At 54.4% G+C, this 23260-nt stretch overlaps 1 protein-coding gene across 1 annotated transcript in view; it reads left to right on the top strand.

Moving 5' to 3' along the window:
* Positions 1 to 23260, top strand: part of MDGA1 (MAM domain containing glycosylphosphatidylinositol anchor 1) — a 53774-nt gene that overhangs the window by 17903 nt on the left and 12611 nt on the right. Inside the window, exons 2-7 of the mRNA XM_055139034.1 lie at positions 15601 to 15740; positions 15865 to 16039; positions 17429 to 17625; positions 18082 to 18214; positions 18295 to 18564; positions 20588 to 20917. Of these exons, the coding sequence (XP_054995009.1) occupies positions 15601 to 15740; positions 15865 to 16039; positions 17429 to 17625; positions 18082 to 18214; positions 18295 to 18564; positions 20588 to 20917 (1245 nt within the window). The remainder of the gene's footprint in view (positions 1 to 15600; positions 15741 to 15864; positions 16040 to 17428; positions 17626 to 18081; positions 18215 to 18294; positions 18565 to 20587; positions 20918 to 23260) is intronic.

The following is a 23260-nucleotide window of genomic DNA, read 5'->3' on the forward strand; positions in this document are numbered from 1 at the left end:
TCACCGGACAGGAGCAGCTTTACGGCTCTCGTTTTGCACCACCGGCGTGGCTGTGGAGGTTTGAGCCAGCCTCTCGCGCACGCAGTCCAACCACAGTGAATTTTATCATGTTAATTTATATCTGCTGGTTTAATGGCTGCATCAAGGCCTGTGTCTTAACTTCCAATTTTCACTTTTTGCAGCCATGTTGGAATCTTTCGGCACGTACTGACAAGGAGACCCGATGGGTGCAGACCTTTATGGCTTACCTGGTGCATTCTCACGGATGCCAGCAGCCTGGAGGAGCCTGTCTTAGGCTCTGCTTACGTGACAAGATGGGGCTTGAATCAGGTGAAGCCAGAGTAGAGTTTCCAAGTGGTCCTGCAGCGTAGGCCGGGAAAGGGTTCACGTGTCAGCCTGGTACCATCCCGTTCAGCCTGAGCGCCAAGGGCCCCGGATGGCCATGCCAGCCCAAATCAAGTGCCCCTGCTGGCTGGCATCCAGGCCTCTGCCAGGCCCCCGCTGTGCTCAGCCAGTGTGTGAGGAGGCAGGCCGGGCGGGGATCACGGAGAGGGCCCTGCTTCCCCCTGCACTGGGCAGCACAGCAAGGGGCGGACACTTGGCCTTGCCCTAGCCAGGCAAATGCCGTAACCCCAGTCCCTCCTGCTGGCGGGACCCTGGGGTGCTCTGCCCCACCTCCTTCTCAGGGCCGGCCCAGGCTCTGCTCTGTGGGTGCCTGCCGCGGGCCGTGTCTCCCTCTGCCCCTTGCCTGCTGCTCTCGGGCGGCCACGGGCTCCCTGGGGTGGGCTGGCTCCCTTCAGCTGCACCTGGGAAGCTGGAACTGTTACGAGCTGCCCGGACACCAGCAGTGGAGAAGGGTGAGGGCTGTCACACCCAGCAATGTCAGCCTGAGGACCCCTTCCTGGGGCCCCGTTGCCCTGGCCTGGCCAGTAGCCCACAAGAGGTGCAGGGCCGGAGCAGCCGCTGCCCAGGGCGCAGGGTCCAGGATTTGCTCCTGGTGTGTCTCATAACAAAAAACCTCAGCAGGGAGGGGACACCGGGTTGGCCCCGGTCGAGCCGAGGCTGTCAGTGGCCGTTTGAGGGATGGTCGGAGGCACAGGAGGGGGTGCCGTATCTCCCCAAATGACCGTGTGGCCATGGGCCAGTAATCTGGCCCTCTGAGCCTCTCTCCCCATCGGCAAAACGAGGCCTCTGTGCCTCCTTGCCTCGCCCAAGTCGCTCAGGTGGCGAGGCGGGAGCATCCAGCCCCTGGGCAGACGCACAGACCCCAACACGGAGGCTCCTTTCCTCGGGGACCTGTCCAGAACCCAGAGAGAGGCCAGGACAAAGCCCGTGACAGCTCCCCCGGGGGACGCAGCAGTCCTCAGAGCCTTGAGCAGGGCTCCCTGTGCCCTGACATCCCCGAGGCCACGGCAGGTGCTGCCAACGCTGGCTATTCGGGCAGTGAAGGTTCTAGGGGCAACCTGTGCCCAGCTGTGGGGCTCCTCGCAGAGGACTGCCAAGGTGCCCAACTGCAGAAGCCACAGGCCCCGCCGAGAGAGCAGGCTCGACCCCGAGCCCTGGACAGGACTGACGCATGCATGCATCTGGGCATGCACAAGTTCGGGAGACGGTTTTGCAGCCAGAGGGGAGGTGGTTGAATTGGAGTTTGCCTTGGATGAGAAAACACGACCATGTGTTGGAGAACCAGGCTGTCCCACAGGGCAGAGTGCACAGGAAATGTCACCGAGAGACCAGTGAATGGATGGCACCTAGGCAGTGGCTGGGAGAGCCCCACCTTTGAAACGTCATTGTAGGCACCGAGGTTTGCATTTCTGTTTCGCTTCGGGGTCACACGGGTGGTGCGCAGGCATACCGGGTGCAGATGAGCCCAGGCTGGCCACACGCAGGGCCTGCCCTGCCTGCCCTCTCTCCAGCCCCTTGCTGTGTTGGTGTTGCTTCGGTGGTGATGGAGGGGCACACCTAGCAGTGCTCAGGGCGACTCTTGGCTCTGCGCTCAGGGATCACTCCTGCTGGGGCTTGGGGTCACACGGGATGCCTGGGTGGAACCCAGGTCAGCTGTGTGCAAAGCCAGCACCCTCTCTGCTGGACCATGGCTCTGGCCCTGCAGGATGGCAATGAGAGAGCCAGGAGTGAGAGGACAGGAACCCGGCTGGAGGTCTGACACCCTGAGAAGCCGAGCCCAGGTGGACACACTGCAGCGACCTGCCTCCGGGGCTCAGCGGGGTACCAAGGCCAGGCCAGGAACGAGGGCGAGGGCACAGCATGGCTCCAGTGGAGTTGATTGCGAGGCTGCCCCGACACGGAGAGCTCCTTGGAGGGCACCTCCACGGACAGCAGGGCCCAGGAGGCTAATTTCCATGGCCGGGTTGACAGGAGCCCCTCGGGGTGGGGCCTCACCGCTGGTGGGAGCTGGGCCCTGCCCAGAGAGACTCCGCCCAGGCCTGGCCTCCATCCTCTGAGCAACTAATTAAAAGAGAAAAGCCCTGTGAATATTTCAGCACTGTTAACTCTGCTAAATTATTCAGTGTCCATTTGCATTACATGCATAAAGGGATCGATAAACATGTGCACAGCAGGAGCTGGGAGGGCAAGAACGGGCCACATCTAAGGAGCTGCCCAGCCTGGGGAGGCTGTCCTGGTCTGTTCCACACCTCTGCCCGATGCCGTATAGCTCATGGAACTTGCTGGGCCTCAGCTTTCTCACCTGAGGAATGGGAACAGTAGAGCCCCAGCTGTGCAGAGGACAGATGAAAGCCCTCCCTGTAGTGGCGGTGCAGAGCTCATGCTGTGTTGCATAGCTAATGGTGATATGCCCTGTGCTGTTTGGGGCAGGCTTGACGCACCCCCTCCTCTCTGTGGGCCTGGAGGCATCGTTCGGACCCAGCTCACACGGGCAGTCTGCGTGCCTAGTCCGGGCCTGAGCTCCAGGCAGCTCCCACGTGGGAGCCTTTGCCGAATGGCTGCCGCTGGCAGGGCTGCGCTCCCTGCCCATGGGGCGGGCAGGCTGGTGGAGCTGCCCTGGCATCTGGAAGCCGAGAGAGAGACCCACGGGGGCTGGGGGGTGGCAGCCCCCCTTCTCCTTGCTCCCTCCGCCCCTCCTTGCAGACCCCCTTCAGAGAGAGGCAGGGAAGGGCCCCATACAGTCAGGGCTGGGATGAACCTTTTCTTGCTCCCGGGGGTGGTTGGCACGTGCAGCACTGGGATCAAACTCGTGGTCTCACACCTTGGGGGCGGATATAGCGCTCAAGCTACTCCCCGGCCCCCTTGACTAAGTTTGTAGCATGCAGGGGTGCCTGGGAGCACCCCTTCATGGGGCTGTCTGCCCTGGTCCGCCCCCCACGGCTGTTGATGGGAAATGAGGGTCCTTGGCGTCCCTTCCGAGTCCAGAGCCGGGGCACCTTAGGCTCAGCTGAGGATGAAGGCGCGAGGGCGTACGGCTTCCTTGCTGGGTGTGAGGGTGGCATAGCCCACTGGCCGGGGGCACGCACTCCAGCGGAAGGAAGTGGGTCTTTCTGTCCTGCCTTGGCAGCTGCAGGGTGGGGCTGGGGGCCTGGCGTGCTGGTTTGCACAGAGCTTTACACTGCACCCTCTGTCTTGTAGAACGTTCCTGTTTTACACCGTGTGGAGAAAGGGTTTAATGGTGGAAAACTGTCTGAATTTATTGATTTCGGCTTTGGGGGGGTCACACTCACCAAGACTGAGGAACTGTCCCTGACTTTGCGGTCAGGGGAGACACGGGCTCAGCCCACTGCACTGGCTCTCTGTCCCTGAAAAACGTTTTAAGTTAGAAAAAATGTTTAGGTGGGGCTGGGGGTGTGGTAGAAAACATTCTGTGAAGGCGGGAAACCTGGGTTCAATTCTCAGCAGGCAAAAGAACAAAACCAAAACAAAACAAATAAACAAAATGACAAAACCCAGTTTAGGGGTCACAGCAGGGGTGCTGGCGTGGAACCCTGTCGCCCCTGTCTCGGCCGCTGTGAATGCTCGAGCTGGTTGCTGGAGTTCTCCGCCGGACCCGGCAGGGCCTTGGCACAGCCTGGGGTCGCGAGTCTCCAGAGGGAGGTGTTGGGGCGTCCTCGGGTACCGGAGCCCTTCTCCTCCAGGGGCTGCGGAGGCACCTGCCGTGGCTCATAGCGTGGGGTCTGCAGGGGAGAGACAGGCGCAGGGCAGGAGTCTCAGGCAGAGGCGAAGGGCACACCAGCCCCTGGAGTCTTGTCCTGGGGGAGGGGAGCCCAGTGGCTGGCACAGGCCTCTCCTGCCGGTCCGCAGGCTCTGGGGCAGGAGGGAGAGCGAGGGACAGTGGGAGCACTTCTGGAACCATGCGGGGTCCCAGGGCTGTTGTCTGTGTGTGTGCTTTCAAAACTGGTATTGAAATTAAAACAAACCTTCAGATCAAAGATATAGAGTTGAATATTCTGAGACAGACCCTCAGGTATATGATCAATTAATCTTTGATAAAGGAGCAAAAAATATGTAGTGGAGCTAGGAAACCCCTTCAATAAGTGGTGTTGAGAAAACTGGTAAGCTACATGCAAAAAATAAATAAACTCAGACCTCTTCCTAATGCCATGCACAAATATCAAATCAAAATGAAATAAAGACCTTGATATCAGACATGAATCCACAAGGCACATAGAGGAAAACATAGGCAGATTTCTCTATGACATTGAAGCTAAAGGCATCTTCAGGGATGAAACACCACTGACCAGGCAAGTGGAAGTGAAGATAAACAAATGGGACTAGAGTAAACTAAGAAGCTTCTGCACCTTAAAGGAAATAATGACCAGGAAACAAAGACAGCCCATGGATTGGGAAAAATTATTTACCCAACACTCACCTGATAAGGAAATAATATCAAAGGTATAAAAAGGCACTTGTAGAACTTTACAAGAAAAAAGATACTCAGCCCCATCAGAAAAATGGGAAGAGGAAGTGAACAGAAACTTTTTCAAAGAATAAATTCAGATGGCCAAGAGGTACATGAAAAAGTGCTCTACATCACTAATCATCAGGGAGATGCAGATCAAAACAACAATGAGATATCATCTCACACCACAGGGACGAGCACGCATCAAAAAGAACAAGAGCAACCAGTGCTGGTGCAGATATGGGGAAAAAGGGATTCTCTTCCACCGCTAGTGGAAATGTCAATTGAATGTCCTGACTTTTTGAAAAATAATGTGGACATTGCTCAAAAATCTCAAAATTGAACTTCCATATGATCCAGTGATACTGCTCCTGGGAATATACCCAGGGGCCCTGGATATATATACAGTGCAGAAAGAGCATCACTTTCCTCAACTTCAAACTTTACTACAAAGCAGCAGTAATTAAAACAGCATGGTGTGAGTGACCATGGATATCACTTCACCTTCCTTCAGCACACAGTTCTTGTCTGGAGTGATCACTTCCAACTACTATAGTCATCGTAGTCCTTCTCTGTCCTAGCTGTCCTTCCCCTCCCCCTTTGTGGCAAGCTTCCAAACATAGACCAATCTTCCTGGGTCCTCATTTCTGTTGTCTTTGGGTATTGTTCACATTCTATGTTTTTATATATCCTGCAAATGAGTGTGATCATTCTATGTCCTTCCCTCTCCTCTGACTCATTTCACTAAGCATGATATTCTCCTTGCCCATCCATGTACAAGCAAATTTCATGACTTTACTTTTCCTAGCTGCATATTATTCCATTGTGTAGATGTACCATAGTTTCTTTATCCACTTCTCTGTTCCCAGACACTTGGGTTGTTTCCAGATTCTGGCTATTATGAATAGTGCTGCAATGAACATAGAAGTGCAGATGACATTTCAGCTGTGTGCTAATTTAGTCAGGGATATATTCCCAGAAGTGCCATTGCTGGATCCTATCATGTTAGCCGCAAATAGTGAGATCTTGACTTCTTCCTTTCCTCTCTGGAAACCCTTGATATTGTTTCCCTGCCCAACTACTATGGCAAGTAATTCCATTCTATATTGAATAGAAGTGGTAGAGTAGGTAACCTTGTCTGTGCCTGACCTTAAAAGGAAGGCTTTTATTTTTTCTTCATTGATTATAAAGTTTGTATGGTTTATGGTAAGTGGTTTTAACTATACTGAAGAAAATTTCTTCAATTCTTATTGAAGGAAAGTGCGGAGAGTTTTAATCACGAGTGGGTGCTATATCTTGTCAAATGCTTTCTCTGCATCTAATGATATGATCATATTTTTTTCTTTTATTAATATGGTGTATTATGTTGTTTGAATTGCAAATTTTTTTTTTTTTTGGTTTTTGGGTCACTTCCGGCGATGCACAGGGGTTACTCCTGGTTCTGCACTAAGGAATTAACCCTGGCGATGCTCAGGGGACCATATGGGATGCTGGGATTTGAACCCGGGTCGGCCGCGTGCAAGGCAAACACCCTACCCGCTGTGCTATTGCTCCAGCCCCTGAATTGCAAATGTTAAACCATCCTTGCATTTCTAGGATGAAGCCGCCTATGATCCTTATTGACAAATTGTTACATTCTATTTGTTAGTATTTTGTTAAGGATCTTCGATTCCGTGTTCATCAAAGATATCAGCCTGTAATTCTCTCTGTTTTTTTTTTTTTTTAATTTTGTGGTATCTCTGTCTGCTTTGGGTATCAGGGTGATATTTATATCATAGAAATTGTTTGGAGGCATTTCTGTTTCTTTAATTTCCTGGAAAGAAACTGAAAAGGATTAGCAGTATGTTCTTTTTAAAGGTTTGAAAAAATTCACTAGTGAATCCACCTGGTCCTGAGCTTTTGTTTTTGAGAAGGCTTTTGATTACCGTTTCAGTTTTCCCAATAGTGATATGTATGTTCAAATATTCCAAATCAATTGGTTCAGCCTTGGGAAGTAATAGGAGTCTAAGAATTTATCCATTTCTTCTAGGTTCTCTTGTTTCATAGCATAAAGATTCTCAAAGTAATCTCTGATGATCTTTTGAATTTCTGTAGTATCTGTTGTGACGTGCCCTCTTATTCCTGGTTCATTTGATTTATTAGCATTCTTTCTCTCTTTCTTTGTGAGTCTTGCTAGTGGTTTATCAATCTTATTTATTTTTTCAGAGATCCAGCTCTTGGTTTGATTGATCATTTGGATGATTTGGGGGATTCCAGTTCATTAATTTCTGCTTTGTTTTATTATTGCCTTCCTCCTGACTGCTTTGGGCTCCTTTTGTTGGTCATTTTCCAGTTTACCAAGCTGTGCTGTTAGGTTATTAATGTGGGAATTCCTTTCTTCCCGATGAATGCTTGCATAGCTATGAACTTTACTCTTAACACTGCTTTGCTGTATCCCGTAAGTTCTGGTAGGTAGTGTTCTCATTCTCATTTGTTTCCATGAACATTTTAATTTTTTTTAATTTACTATCTGACCCATTGGTTATTCAGTAGTTAACCATTTAATCCAGGTATTTGAATTCTTTCCTCATTTATAACTGTGATTTATTTCTATTTTCAGTGTATCATGGTCTGAGAAGATAGTTAATATGATTTCTATGCTCTTGAGTTTGTTGGGGGTATGGTTTGTGTCCCAGCGTCTGGTCTATCTTGGAGAATGTCCCATGCGCATTAGAAAAGAATGTGTATTCAGCTTTTTGAAGATGGAAAGCCTTCAAAATTCAAAAATATATTTCCTTATGGACTTTTATTTTAGCTGATCTATCAAAAGCATTGTTAAAGTCTCCAATTACTATTGTGTTGCTATCAACATCTTTCTTCAAGTCTATTAGCAGTTGTTTTAATCAGAGGCACATATGTTTAGGAATGTGAGTCCTTCCTGCTATAAATATCCCCTTATCATTAAGAAATGATACTGTCTCTGGGGCTCACTGGGTAGGGCGTTTGCCTTGCATGGACGGACCTGGGTTCGATCCCTGCATCCCATATGGTCTTCCAAGCACCACCAGGGGTGATTCCTGAGTGCAGAGCCAGGAGTGACCCCTGAGCATCGCTGGGTGTGACCCCCCCCAAAAAAAAAGAATAAAAAAGAAAAAAAAAAGAAATGATACTGTCTCATAACCTTTTTTAGCCTGATGTCTGTGTTATCTGATACTAGTATGGCCACCCTGGATTTTTTGAGTTGTTTTTTGCTTGAAAATTTGTTTTCCAAATTGAGTATGTGTTTTCTTTGACTGTTCAAATGTGTTTCCTGCAATTTCAACTTCCTAGCCTGCCCTGCTACTCTGTGCTTCTTAGTTGGTGCATTAAGTTCACTGGCATTGGGAGAGATTATTGTCATGGAGTTTTGTACCATCTTTCTACAGGAATTTGGAGTGTTTATGGGACTTGTCTTAAATTAGCCCCATTAGTTCTTCTTGTAAAGATGGTTTCAAGTCTATAAAGTTCTGAGTTATTTCTCTGTGAAGTTGTGTGTTGTTCCTTCAAATCTGAATGAGACTCTAGCTGGGTGAAGTATTCTCGGTGAGGCATTTATATGGAATTTTTTTTACTACATCCCACCACTGTTTTCAGTCCCAGAGGGTTTTTTTTTTTATAAATCTCCTGTAAATATTAAGAACTCTCTTTTGTGTATAATTTCCTTCCTTGGTGTTGCTGCTTTCAGCGTTATGCCTCTATAGTTCTCATCATTCTGATTAGGATGTGTCTTGGAGTGTTTTTATCTGGATCCCTTTGAGCTGGATTTGGGTGCCTGCATTCTCCAGCTCTGTGGACTGTTGCTTTGCCCTGAGGGCCTTCCTGGCCCTCAGAGACTCTGATGGCTCTTATGTCGTCCCTCTTGAGTCTAAGCCAAAGCTCTCTTATCTCTGTTGGTTTATTTGGAGGCCTTTTTCATCTTCTGCTGTTGTCTGGAGATTCTCTGCACCTCATATTGGAGCTCACTGATTCTGTCTGAGCAGCTGTTCCTGTGCTACTGAGGTCTTTCAGTCAAGTTTTCATTTCACCTACTTGGTTTTTCAGTTCTGTTGTTTCTGTTCACAGTTTTCTCATTTCTGCTTTCATACTGGCTGTCTGTTTTTGAGCTCCTTTAACACCCTCAAAAACTCCTCCTTCAGCCCTTATCAGAGAGGTTATTCAGCTCCTTACCACAGGCTCAGTCCTCCCAGCTACCATCTTCGCTCAGTATGCCTGACGGGATTCTGCATTGCTTTCTAGGTAACAGAGTGACTTTCACTGTCCGGATTTGTTTTTTGTGTGCTTTTGTGTGGCTTGGTATCTATAGTCAGAATGTCTTTGTGTCTCATCGTGAGTTATGGGGAGGTGAAGAAATGCACGATGCCTTGTGGGTGGGGGTAACCCTGGCCTGGGAGTAAATGGCCACCTGAGGAGGGGCCAGTGTCCTGGGACCAGGGCGGGTAGCTGGCAGTGTGCCCCTTCCTCTTCTGCTTCATGGGCAGAATCCTCTGCCAGGTTCTTTCTTCTCCACAGTAGCTCCATGCTGTGCGCATATACACACTAAGCGGTGGGTGCAGGGGTCCCACCCAGGGCCTTGGACACCCAGTGCCTTAATCCTGAGTCATGTCCCAGGCCCAGCAGCTCCACTTTCTTGCCCCGTGGTCCTGCCCTGCACTGTTTTGTTTGGGGGCCCCACCCAGTGAGTGGTGCTCAGGGCTGACTCCTGGCAGGATTTGGGGGGACCAAACGCGGTATCAGGAATCACACATGAGTCAGCCACATGCAAGGAAAGCGCCCTGCCTGCTGTGCTACTGCTCCAGCCCCCAACGAGGCCGTGCTTTGAGAGAAAAGTAAGTCTTAAGCGACTGACCGGAGCTGAGCAGGTGTGGGAAGAGAAGCTGGGAAGTGCCCTCGCCTGCCCCCCAGCCCCCAGCCCCCTCGCAGCTCTCCACACTGTCTGCACCAACTCCTGACCCCCCGCCTGGCTTCATGTCTGCTTTGAGCGGCTCTCCTGGACACAGAGGGGCGCGGAGGGAGAGCTCCTGGCGCATCTCCTGCTCCTCTCCTGTCCTGCCGGAGCTGTGTTTGTGGAGAGAGCACCTACAGTCTGGCCAGGGGCTCTACACGCACGTGTTCGACGCTCTGGCTGGGAGAAGGGCTCCTTCTTCCTATTTTACACACCAGAGGCTGGGGAGCTTGCGCCACAGCCTGGCTCCAAGGCAGCCTGCCTTCTGCCCGCGGTTTCCGCCACAGCCCTGCTCAGAGCGGCGCAGGGACCATCTGCTCGGTCCTGTCACTGGGTGCTCGAGGTGTCCCCAGGAACGCTCTTCCAGAGCTACTTGGTGTTTTCTTTACAAAATTCTTAAAATTTAAAGAGGGTGACTTACAAAGTCATCGATAGTTGAGTTCTAGAGATACAATGTTTCAACACCAATCCCATCACCAGTCAGCTTCCCTTCACCCATGTCCCCACACTCGAGCGCCTGGCCCCTGCCCCACCCCATCCCCGCCTGTCACCTCGACAGGCACTTTATAAAGTTCTGCGGTTGCAGATTAAAGCCCATGTTTTCAGTGTTGTTGAGTCAGTTTTGATTACATGGCTACACCACTCACCCATATCACAGGCATAACAAAAGCCCTGACCCTTGTTCACCCATTACTTCCCGTTCTCTTCTTCCTTGATTTCTTTCCTTCTCTTTTTCCTCTCTTGATACTGGGGTCAAGGATGACCTAAGTACCCCCCTTACTGCAGTAAGTCTCCTCACCCAGTAACTGATTACCACGGAAGAGTGAAACCATCCCATGTTTGTCTTTCTTCTCTGGCTTACTTCACTCAACACTTCTTACAGTTCCAACCAGATTGCAGTAAAGTGCAGGATTTCTTCGTTACTTGAAGCTGCATAGGATTCCATTGCGTTTATGTACCACATCTTCATAATCCATCCATCTGTCGCTAGACACCTAGGTTAACTCTGTATCTTAGCTATTGTACTGAGTGCAGCAGTGAATTGTGTGTGCATGTGTCCTCTGGAGAGAGTGGTTTTATATCCAGTGGGTAGATGCCCCAAAGTGGAACGATCTGTTTTCCGTTTCTTTTCTTTTAGCTTTTGTTTTTGTTTTTGAGCCACACCCGACAATACTCAGGGGTTACTCCTGGCTCTGAGCCCAGGAGTCTCTCCTGGAGGTGCTAGGTGGGTCATATGGGATGCCTGGGACTCCAACCTGCATTGGCAGCATGCAAGGCAAACACCCTACCCACTGTGCTACCTCTCCGGTCCTCCACGTTTGTTTTCCATGACAGTTTCTCGGGTACCGGGCACAGGGTCCTGTTCAAAGCACCTGTGGTTGGAGGGACTGACCGGAGGGAGAGTGTCCTGGCACGGGCCCTGCCCGGCTGTCCTGGGAGTCTGAAGATGCTGCAGCCAGCAGGGCCCTCTCGGGGCAGAGCTGGAAGTCGAGGCAGCCTGGCGGATTTGTGGGACCCCTGTGGTTGTAGGGGGCCAGAAGCGCTGCTCCAGCTGTTCCAGGGGTAAGTAGAGTGATAGACTGAGTCACTCTATGAGAACCTAGTGGCTTGCGATGATGAGGCCATCGGGCCTGGCGAGTTCTGAGTAGTCTGTTCTTGCTCCAGAGGCAAATTTACAGCTAAAGGAAGTCAGCCACGAAGAGGGCTCCTCAGGTGCCAGCGGCAAAGGTGGGGTTCCGTGATTACAGAGGAGCCCTCACCTGGCTTCTTGTTATAAAACACAAATTAGATATAATATTCTGGGGTGGCATGGGTAGGCAAGCCTGCTGTACCCAGGGCTTATGCCTGGCACTGTGCTCAGGGGTAACTCCTGCCAGTGTTTGGAGACCAGGGATCAAACCAGGGTCGGCCACGTGCAAGGCAGTTGCCTTAGCCCTTGTACTATTTCTCCAGCTCTAAATATGAAAGACTCTTAGGTAGGTAACTTCATACAGATGTGTAATTACCTCTCAGGTGAAGAGGTAAATCATTTCCATCCACTAAATGGGCTCCCGCCTTTTCTCCAGAAAACCCTCTTGGGTCCTTCCAGGTAATTAATGCGCCACCCACCCCAGCCACCACTGCGGCCTCTTGCGGCTGACCACATGAGGCACGTGCTGTCACTGGCTCTTGGGGGCCCAGGGGTTCAGCAGTCTCGTGTGTCTGTCAGTAGCTTTCCTGTGGGTGTCTGTGAAACATCCCACTCACTGTGAGACTGCATCCAAAACGCTTCTTTTGATGGACTGATTTTTGTGATGCCCGATTTTAATCATAATGAGCGCAGGGGCTTTGGAGGCTCTTGAGCCTGTGATCAGGAAGTTAAAGACACTCGTTTCTGTCAGCGGACTTGCCGTGTCCTGGGGGAGAGACACTTCTTTAGCCTGAGCGGGACGCTGGACTCTCCCGACATGGGCCTGCCGCCTTGTCCTAACTGTTCACATCACCAAAGGGACTGGCCAACCTCATCTCTTCCTTTCCCTCCTTCCCTTCCCTGCGTTGCTGTTGATGTTTTAATGACCTGGTGGCGGTGGTGGGGGTGGGGGTGGGGTTGTGTTCCTTTAGCTGTGATACTCAGCTTGGTGCTCTCGCACAGATTTGCACTTCTAGCTTTAGTGCTCATACATGCTGGCCTGTGAGCTGTTCGGGTGCAAGTTCCAGACAGCGCTGCCAGACGGAGCTGGAGCATGTGGACAGCTGTGGGGGCGGGCGCCAGGCCTTGTGTTTACAAGGCAGTTTCTTCTAGCCACAACCCATGCTCGTGTCTCCCAGGAGTCAGGCAGTGGCGGTGTATCCCTGTTCCTTGTGCCCACACACAGCAGTCAGTGGCCAGAGGCCTCCCTGCTGACGGGACCCCTCTGTCTGGCCCTGGGGGAGACACGTTCTTACCCCTCTGCACTCCTCATCACCAAGACTTGTCATCACAACACAGAGCTGGGCCCTGGGCAAGCCACAGTCTCCAGGACTGCGGCTTATTTCCATTGTTAAATCAGCATCTCCCTTGCCGAGACATGCCCCCGCCTCTTACAGAGGCCCCAGCAGCCCCGAGCTGTCTTATCTGCAGCACACACAGGCGTGCGCACCATGAAGGTGTCGAGACTCCTGCGGACATGGCCGCAGCTTTCTCTTCCATCTCCTGGGCATAATGTGCTTTCAGGGCACGGGGGCGCTGCTTCAGACTGTCTCCAGATTTCCAAGTGCATCCCGTGGAGGGCTGGAGCCAAACACTGGTAGGCTCCAGCGTTTGCCTTGCACGTGGCCGACCCATGTTCGATTCCTCTGCCCCTCTCGGAGAGCCCGGCAAGCTACCAAGAGCATCGCGCCCACATGGCAGAGCCTGGCAAGCTCCCTGTGGCGTATTCAATATGCCAAAAACAGTAACAATAAGTCTCACAATGAAACGTTACTGGTGCCTGCTTGAGCAAATCGATGAGCAACAGGATGACTGTGAGTGGGACTGTGATCCCCTGGAGGAACATGCACTGAACACAGCATTTGTGGGAAGGGCGCGTTGGAAAGAACCTTAGGGTTCATCACATTCACTCCGCACCCATAGCTGGGGCAGCTAAAGCCTGTGAGGTCTGCCACGTGCCCAAGGTCAGACAATTTGTCCTCCTGACAACTAGCCTCGGTTATCACCTATCTGTGGCAGACAGGCAGGACAGACCCCTGCTAGGAGGTGTCCGCCATCCCTGTCTGCAGAACCCACTGCTGCTTGCAGGGATCCTTTGCTTAAACATGGTCGGCTTCACCCCCAGCTCCTGCCCTGCGAGAATCTCCCCATCTCTGACTGAGTTGTGCCTGCCCGCAGAGACTCTGTTAAGTACTCCTTGTGCTGCTGTAGAACATACTAGAGTGTTCTAGACACTTCTCTTTCATCCCAGCCTGTCGTTGCATCCCAGGGGTCTTCAGGGTGGGAACGTTTGCTCCTCAGAGATGAGAAAGCCCAGTGCTCACCCCCGTGACATAGGGGACTAGATCAGGTAGGTCAGAGTCTCTCTGGTTGCAGCCGGTTCAAAAGCTGCTTCCTTCCTCTGTGATTGTCGCTCCAGCAGGCGACGTCTCCCGGGGGTGCCTGGCCTGCGCTCCCTCCAGTGCTAGTACCCTGGCCAGGGCTGCTTCTGGAAATGCATCCTTTCACTGGACTGACACTCACTGCCCTCCAGAGCGGCCAGGGCCTCGAGCCGGACACGGCTGAAAGAAGCTCAGGTCCTGGTAGGCAGAGTCCTGGAGCCCGAGTCCCCGGCTGCTGTGGAGGGACAGTGATGCGGACGGGAGGTGGGAGTCCACCCAGGGGTGCTCCCTGGAGGAAGCTACACCCGGAACGGACAGGCTTCGGCTCACCTCTGTGTCCTTCTGTAGGGCAAAGACTGTAGTCACCCCTGGGCATTGGAGCAGCTCTCCCAGTTCTGACCCTCAGCTGTGAGCACACAGGTGTGAACTGGGCCTCCCTCCCGAGCCCCAGCACCGCCGGGCTGGGGCTGCCCTTCCCTCGAGACAATGAGAGCAGGAGAAGCCATGTTCTCGCTTGGATATCTAGACTGCCTCCCTCCCTCCCTCCCTCCCTCCTTCCCTCCCTCCCTCTCTCTCCCCCCCCCCTCTCTGACTCTCTCTCTCAAGGTCAGACCTGTGCGAAGGCTATGACTCTCCCCATCCAACCCTAGGCCCCACACCGAGCCCTCTCCCCCCTCCGCCCCCAGCCATGCCCTTCCTTAGCTCTGAGAACTGGGACAACCAGGGCCTTTGTGTCTGGGCGTTTTTGGCCCCAGCTAGAACCTCTGGGCCTTGGAGCAGGCTGGGCAGAAACTCAGGGGTGACGGGGAAAGCATCATGTCTTGGGGGGAGGGCAGATGGCACATTGTGGAGTTTTGAAGTTATTTTAGGTGCTCTAGGGGTAAACCCTGGATGGTGTGTGTGTGTGTGTGTGTGTGTGTGTGTGTGTGTAGGGGGATATTACAGTTTATATGGATGATTTGCAGAGAAAATGATCTCAGGAGAAATCCAAAGAGGAGAGGGAAGCAGGCAGACAAAAATGGGGGTTCAACTGATCTGTCCTCAGCCTGTTCCCAGGGTGTGTAATGGTCACAGGATAGGGTCCAGCAGCGTCCACTGCGGGGACCTCGCCAGCTCGGGGAGGATGCACGTCTCTGCAAAGGGCGGCTGGGCAGGGACTGCTCCTTCCCCAGTCCCTCAGGTGCTGGCCCGGGCTCTCAGGTCACTGCTGCTGGGGTGCAGGGGCCGTTTGCCGTGCCGGGCCGAGCCTGGGTCTGTGTGCGCCAGGCAGGCGCCTTGGCGGCTCCACCTCGGGCTCCTGGAAGGGCTTTCTGAGCTCCGTGGAGTCAGGCCTCTCTCCTGAGACCCAGGCCAGGCCGCACCCGTCTGGCCCCAGCCCCACTGCTGCAGTCTGAGCCCGGGGTTCAGATCCAGACCCCATGGAGTACGTGCTGTCACTGAGTGACACCCTGGCCGTGCCCCTGGTGGGGGTGTTGGACTCCCAAGTGGTACTTGGTGGTCTTAGGGGTCACTCCCGGAAATACTTGGTCCACCAGGCTGGTGGCTCGCTGCAAGGGCCTGTGGGTGCCATGCTAGGGAACACGTGGGCCACTCCAGTGGGGTGGGCACATCCAGGGTGGCACCCTGGACTCAGGTGGGGTGGTGGCAGGGATGCACCCAGACAGGCCCCACCCCAGCCCTTTCCATCCCGCCCTCCCTGACCCTCTCCCTCTCCCACCAGCTCCAGCCCAGGCCCAGATCATGCACGCAGGCCAGGCGTGTGTGGTCAAGGAGGACAACGTGAGCGAGCGTGTGTACACCATCCGGGAGGGGGACACACTTGTGCTGCAGTGCCTTGTCACCGGGCACCCGCGGCCCCAGGTGAGCCGGTTCCGGGCCTTCCTCGGCCCGCTCTGTCCCTGTGTGCCCCCGTGCGCGGGTGAGAGGGGCAGGAGGGCAGCTGCTGGAGAGGGCTGACGAGGCGCCCCCTCTCCTCCACGGCCAGGTGCGGTGGACCAAGACCGCGGGCAGTGCGTCCGACAAGTTCCAGGAGACGTCAGTGTTCAATGAGACGCTGCGCATCGGGCGCATCGCGCGCACACAGGGCGGCCGCTACTACTGCAAGGCTGAGAACGGCGTGGGCGTGCCGGCCATCAAGTCCATCCGCGTGGACGTGCAGTGTGAGTCCCCGTCCACCTGGCCACCGGGGCTCGAGGGAAGGTGGAAGGTGGGGGCTGCGGGGTGGGGGCGGAGGAGCAGGACGGTGTGAGGGATTTTCTCTGCAGGGTGCTGGAGCCATGTCTGTGCAGCTCCCCGGGAACCTGGGGGGGGGGGCAGGCCGGCTGCCAGGGTGCATTGTACAGGGGCCAGGGTCACCCACCCAGTCCGCCCCACTGCTGCTGTCCCAGGGGCAGCTCTGAAGGCCCCCACCTGCAGGGTGAGCTCCCCCTCAGTCCCTGGTGCCGGAGGGCCAGAAGCCGCATTCCCCGATTGTCCCCTCGGGACCCTTCCCAGCCCCGGAAGCTCTCTTCCTGTGTGCCCCTCTCACTTCTGTGCCCCTCCCGGCCCCCCCAGGCACCGTGGGGCCAGGTCTGGGGATTTTCCTGGCATCAGTTAAATGTGTCCCCGCTGAGTCAGCCCAACAGAGTGGGGACAGGGGGCCGGGCCTCTCCTCCATCAGGTGCCCGGCAGCTCAGGGGCTCACCTGCGGTTGCTGGAGCTGAGGGGCTCCCCAGGGCCCCGCCTCCACCAGGGCCTTGGCGTGACTTCTGCGCTGAACTGTGGACAGCAGGTTGGGGACGCTGGTGAGCCTCCGCCTGGCTGCTCTGGGGACCCTTCCCGGGTGACCGGTGCTGCCCGTTTCCGGGGACTCTGCTGTCAGGCCCCGCCCTCGGGATCTTCTTCAGTTTTACTTCAGGTCGAGGGAGCTGCAGTCATCGCCCACTGACCACGCCTGTGCCTGTGTCCACCCACTCCTCAGGGACACAAAACATCTCCCAGAAAGTCCCAGACTTTCCCCAGAAAGTTCCCTCATGCCCCTCTCGGTCAGCAGCTGGCCCCGCCCCCAAGACAGACTAGCTTTGCTCTGACTTTGACATTATTCGCAGTGAGTCCTGTTAGGGCTCAGGCGAGAAAGATCCCCTGTGGTCCTGCTACCGCTCCTGGGCACTGCGGGGACAGGGAGAGCAGCCCGGGGCAACAAGGGACCACTGCGAACCAGCAGCTGGACTCGGATCCCCCACACACTGTATCTGAACACTGTGGTTTACAGCGTTCTTCCTGATGCATCTGTAACGGGCATTCAGGGTTCCAACCCCCACACCCCACCACCGTGACCTTCCCTCCGCCATTGGCCCCACTTCCAAACTGGGACTTGAACCAGGGCTGCTGGTCTGTGTGTTTCCTGCACCCCCCGATGCAGAATGAAGGCAGGTGTGCCACCCCTGCCCCACTGCACGTCAGCCCAGCCTCTGCCACTGCCATGCGGCCCAGTGTGCCAGGAGGGGGCCCACGCCGCCCTGGCCCTGACCTCACACCGCCCCGGCCTGACCCCGCCACTGTGCCCGCAGACCTGGACGAGCCGGTGCTGACGGTGCACCAGACGGTGAGTGACGTGCGCGGCAACTTCTACCAGGAGAAGACGGTGTTCCTGCGCTGCACGGTCAACTCCAACCCGCCTGCCCGCTTCATCTGGAAGCGGGGCTCCCACACGCTGTCCCACAGCCAGGACAACGGCGTGGACATCTACGAGCCGCTCTACACCCAGGTCAGAACGCGCGGCAGCCTCGCCTCGGGGCTCTGCACCCACTGCAGAGGGGCCAGGGGCAGGGGCGACCGCAGAGTCCCACGCCCATGTCCTCCAGAGTGCTGCTGGGTCCGAGAGCCGCCCCGAGGGACCTGCAGGGTCCCCCCAGCCCTCCAGCAGGCATTGGCCAGCACTGATGGGGGCCCGGCAGGCTCTGGGCTGAGAGATGCCAGGGGTTGCTGCTCCCCGGTAGAGTGGCCTGTGGGCTGCCCCTGTCTGTCAGACGTCACAGGGTCCCTTAGATCAGTCCCTTTCCCAGAGTGGGGAAACTGAGGCTGGGTCAGGGCTCAGAGGCTGAGTCCCCGAGTGCAGGGAGTAGTGTTTGGGGAGGCAGGCAACAGTCAGGGCTCCAGCAGGACTCCCCGATGGCCTGGGCGGGGTCTGCGTGGAGCCTGGACCTGGTCTGCTGCTGCCCAGGGCGAGACCAAGGTCCTGAAGCTGAAGAACCTGCGGCCACAGGACTACGCCAGCTACACGTGCCAGGTGTCCGTCCGCAACGTCTGCGGCATCCCGGACAAGGCCATCGCCTTCCGGCTCACCAACACCACCGGTACAGCCCCGCGGCCGCCCCGCCCTCTCCTCCCCGCCCCAGCCCTGCCGAGACCCTAAGGCTCCGCTCCTTGTCCCCAGCTCCCCCAGCCCTGAAGCTGTCTGTGAACGAGACCCTGGTGGTGAACCCTGGGGAGAATGTGACGGTTCAGTGTCTGCTGACGGGTGGCGACCCGCTCCCCCAGCTGCAGTGGTCCCACGGGCCCGGCCCACTGCCCCTCGGGGCTCTGGCCCAAGGGGGCGCCCTCAGCATCCCATCGGTGCAGGCTCGTGACTCTGGCTACTACAACTGCACGGCCACCAACAACGTGGGCAACCCGGCCAAGAAGACCGTCAACCTGCTGGTGCGCTGTACGTGGCTGCAGGGCTCAGGGTCTGGGGACATATGGGGCCCTGCCTTAAGGTGCCCCAGTGCAGCAGGGTAGGGTCTGCCCACCGCTCCTGTTCCCGGCTTCCTCCCTCCCCCCCTATTCTGAGGGCTGGGATTTCCCTGCAATTCAGGTGTTCTCCAGCAGGTGGCAGACTACAGTTTTATTTCCGAAGTGTCCAGGTCCTTCCGGCCATCTCAGCAATTCTAGAGCAGGAAGGGCTGGTGTTGACTGCCTCTTTATGTTTTGGTTGGTCAGCTGAGACTGCAGCAGAGTTCAGAGTGGGCAGTCCAGTCTATAATAGATGCTTCCTGGTATGTCCCTGTGTGAAGATTTCTATGAGAATCATGTGACTAAATCAACATGTACGCCCACAGTGTTCCTACGCCACATGTCTTTACTAGCAAAACATGTCAGTGCCTATAATGTGATCCAGAAGCTGGAGTCTGATTAAAGGAGCACCAACGCTTTCCTTAATAAGCCTCTGCCTCGGGAGACAGCATTAGCTGCTCTGTGCAGTCTGGATTTTGCCTCTCTGCTTTCAGAAAGAAACCGCATGTTCTGCAGTTTGGGTTATCTGTTTTAAAAATGATCTTCTTCTGGTTTGGGGGCTGCATCCAGTGGTGCTCAGGGCTTACTCGTGGCTCTGTGCTCAGGGGTCACTCTTGGCAGTGCTTGAGGGATCCTACGGGATGCTGGGGGTGGAACCAAGGTCAGCTGTATGTAGGGCAAATGCCTTAGCTACAGTATCTCTTAGTCATGCCCCCCACCCATATTTGCTTAAAGATCCATGTTTGGGGACTATAGAGATAGTACACAGGGTAAGGTTTTTGCCCTGCACGCAGCCAACCTGGGTTTGAGTCCCATATGTCCCCCTGAACCCAGCTAGAAGTGATTCCTGAGCACAGCCAGGGATAAGCCCTGAGCAGCACCCCAAAATCCAGGTGTGAAGCCAGAGAGATAGCATAGTGGATAAGGGGCTTGCCTCACAGCAGCTGACTTAGATTCAAACCCAGCACCCATATAGTCCCCAAGCCCTGCCAGTAATGACCCCTGAGCAGTCAGGACTAAGCCCTGAGCACAGCTGATTGCCCCCTCTCCGCTAAAAGCGAGCTTTCAGGTTACATCATAAGTTGTGCAATTTCTTTAAAAAGACCCTTTTCAAAGAAAGAGCAGGGAGATAACCGTATGGGCTGAGCACCTGCCTTGCATGGGGGAGGCCTGGGCCGAGTCTCCCCAAGAGTGACCCTGGGAAAAGCTCCTGAGAACTGCTGGGTTTTACCCACCAAAACAATGAAAGGGTCTTTTCTTTCCAAATACTGTGTTCTTTATAACTGCAAGTAAGATGATGATATCAGTCATTCCTTTAAAAAGGCCACAAACTGTCAGCGTGTTTCGAGTTAGGCAGCAGGAAAGGGTGAAAGGTACAAACCAGGATTTCCCCTCAGCTCCCTAGCCCCATTCTCTAGATAGAATCACTCTGACATTCTGGTGCATCCCTCCAAGATTTACAGTCTTCACATTCAAGGTTTAAAGCCACAATAAATCCAAGCAGCGTAGTGGTTAAGAGTGCAGGCTCCGAATCTGAATTTAAAGTTTGCTACTTCTTTGGGGCCAGATAATTAATCTCCAGTCTGAGCCCGAAATCCCTCCTTTGTAAACTAGGAACTATAAAAGTGTCACCCTCAGAAGTCGTGGGCTGGGTCAGAGGAGTGAGCCCCTGTGACATTCCCAGACAGCGGCTCTCACGCTGTGTCTGTTTGGTCTAATTATTACCAATTCAGACTTGTAAAGGGGAAAGGATTATTTCCAAGCCCCCTTCTCTACAGTGAGCTTCTGGTGGGACTTCTGGAAGTGCATCTTCCAAACAAGCCGGGCAGGCTCACGCAGAGAAGAGTGATGGTTTCTCCTGGTAGGGAGGGGGAGGCCCAGTGGGAGCCGTGAGCTGGGTGGGACAAAGCCCGGCTCCAGGCCCTCAGCAGCCCCTCTTCCCTCGCCTCCCCCAGCCATGAAGAACGCCACGTTCCAGATCACCCCCGACGTGATCAAGGAGAGCGAGAATATCCAGCTGGGCCAGGACCTGAAGCTCTCCTGCCACGTGGATGCGGTGCCCCAGGAGAAGGTCACCTACCAGTGGTTCAAGAACGGCAAGCCGGCACGCATGTCCAAGAGGCTGCTGGTGACCCGAAATGACCCCGAGTTGCCTGCTGTCACCAGCAGCCTGGAGCTCATTGACCTGCACTTCAGCGACTACGGCACATACCTGTGTGTGGCTTCCTTCCCAGGGGCGCCCGTGCCCGACCTCAGTGTTGAGGTCAACATCTCCTCTGAGACAGGTGGGCAAGGCCTGAGGGTGCTGGGGAGATACCCACAGAGGTGAGGGGTGGCAGCTCCTGAGAACACTGGCTAAGCGCCTGTTACATGCCATCAGGGCCAATGGGTGGGCAGACAAGCTTAGCCATCCTTGGACTTGGTGGGAAGGCAAATATGTTTCAGCTCTCACATTGTCATTGCAAATGGTGACACCTGTGAATCAGGAGTTTGGGAGGGGCAAAGTTTTTCTAGAAAGAGGAGAGTAAAGGATACCAGGAAAGAAAGACAGACTGAGAAATCAGCACGTGCAAAGGCCCTAAGGCAGGAAAGTACATGGTTATTCAGAAACTTGTAGGAAGAAGGGGGTGACCTGGAGAATGCATGGAGAGGAAAGAAGAGAGGTTGGTTGGGGGCCAGGTTAGGCTAACAATTGGGGTCTTTGTTCTAAGAACAATAAATAGCAGCCATGAAATAATAATGGCTAACATTACTGAGTGCTTGCTCTGTGTTCTGATGGTTTTACATTTATCTCAGTCACCTTGAGCCTTATGTTATGGGGTAAATCATTCATCTTCTCATTTTAGAGAGGAAAAGACTTAGATTCAGAGGGTTACCTAAGGTACCACAGCAATAGCAGTGGAGTAGGGATTTGAACCCAGACAGTCAGACTTCAGAGCCTGCCCCATTTGAAGAGGACAAGGCTTGGATGGAATAGCCAGGGAGACCCTCTGGCACCCCATCTCCAGCCCCCCACACCTTGCACTGAGGAGATGGTGGCCTAGACTAGGTCTTGGGGCTGTTTCTCCTCTGGGAGAGGTCGGACTGAATGGCCTCGGTGACCTCTGGACAGGAACGGGACAGGTAAAGCTGGGGCGTTCCAGAAGGCTGGTCTGAGCTGCCCCCACACAGACCCCACAACTCTACTTTGCAAATGTGTGTGCTGGGTCCTAGGTACGGCCCAGATGTGAACAGCAGAGGCCTGTCTGCTCGGAGCCCACTGCTTAGGCCGGAGGGGGAAGGGCAGGCCTCAAGGCAGGTCCGGGAGCAGAGTGCCAGCCGCCCGGGGCCGGAGAAGACCCCTCGGAGCTCCCGTGAGCCTTTGCTGGGTGAGGAAGTAGGAGAGAAGGAACAGGCGGCCCCAGAGTGCAGGACACTTGGCCATCCAGGTTCCACCGCTGGTGTGCCTGAGTGGAGAAGGAAGTGAGGTTGGAGGTGGCAGAAGCCAGGTGAGGGGTGTTCTTGGTTCCAGGGCCAGAGCTGTGGAGAGTCGGTCTTCTAGCCTGTGGGGCGAGGAGGCTGGGGCCTGGGGTGTTGTAGAAGCAGAGGGCTGCAAGGGAGCTCCAGGGCTTTTCCTTTGTCTTCCACGGGCTTGATGTCTGGGCCACGGGAACATTTTAAGGGTTTGGGGAAGTGGTTAGACCTGGAAGTAGTGAGAAATAATTGGCTCAAACAATGAAGCAGAAATGGCACAATTAAAGCCAATAAATGTATGAGTTATAAGAGCATAAATTATGCCAACTAAATAGCTGGACTTCTGCTTGCCTTGTTATAGAGTTATTTATAAATTATTTAAATATATGACATTTAAATTTCTTTTTTGTTTGTTTCTGAGCCACACCTGGTGATGCTCAGGGGTTACTCCTGGCTCTGCACTCAGGAATTAATCCTGGCAGTCCTGGGAGACCACATGGGATGCTGGGGATTGAACCCCAGTCAGCTGTATCCAAGACACCTTACCCACTGAACTATCTCTCCAGCCCCAATTTATATTTCTTTGAAGTGAGGTGGGGTGGCAACCCCATATGTCTTTTTATTTTGCTTTCATTTTTGGTTTTGGGGTCACAGTTGGTGGTGCTCAGGTTCTGTGGTCAGGGATCACTTCTGATGGGCTCAGGGGATCAGATCATATGGGGTGCATGGGGTTGAACCCCAGTCAGCTGCAAGCAAGGCAAGCGCCTACCTGCTATGCTATCTCTGCCCTCCCCCGGTATGGTTTTTTGGGTCACACCTCAGGGCTCATTCCCTTGTGTGAAGCCGGGAGCCGGGGCCGGAACCGCTGTTCTGCTCCACGAAGCCGAGGACCCGAGGCTTCACCTTGCCTTGCTATTCTTCGGTCCTCAGCTTGTGCCAGCACCCCAGCCATGGTGGCATTCATCTGCCAGAATGCCAGCAGACCAGAGGACAGACACCCTGTGAAGACACTTTCTCTTCATCCCTTTGGCCCAAACGTGGCTGCTGGTCTCAGCTCTCGAGCACTGGGGTCTGCCTTGTACTGTTATAACCCCAGGACCCTGTTACTTGGGAAGGGGGGAGGGGTGCGGGGGTAACGCAGGAAGGGTGTGGGCGTTACCACTCCGGGACAGAGA

The sequence above is a fragment of the Sorex araneus genome, chromosome 5 (assembly GCF_027595985.1).
Source record: "Sorex araneus isolate mSorAra2 chromosome 5, mSorAra2.pri, whole genome shotgun sequence".
NCBI lineage: Eukaryota > Metazoa > Chordata > Mammalia > Eulipotyphla > Soricidae > Sorex > Sorex araneus.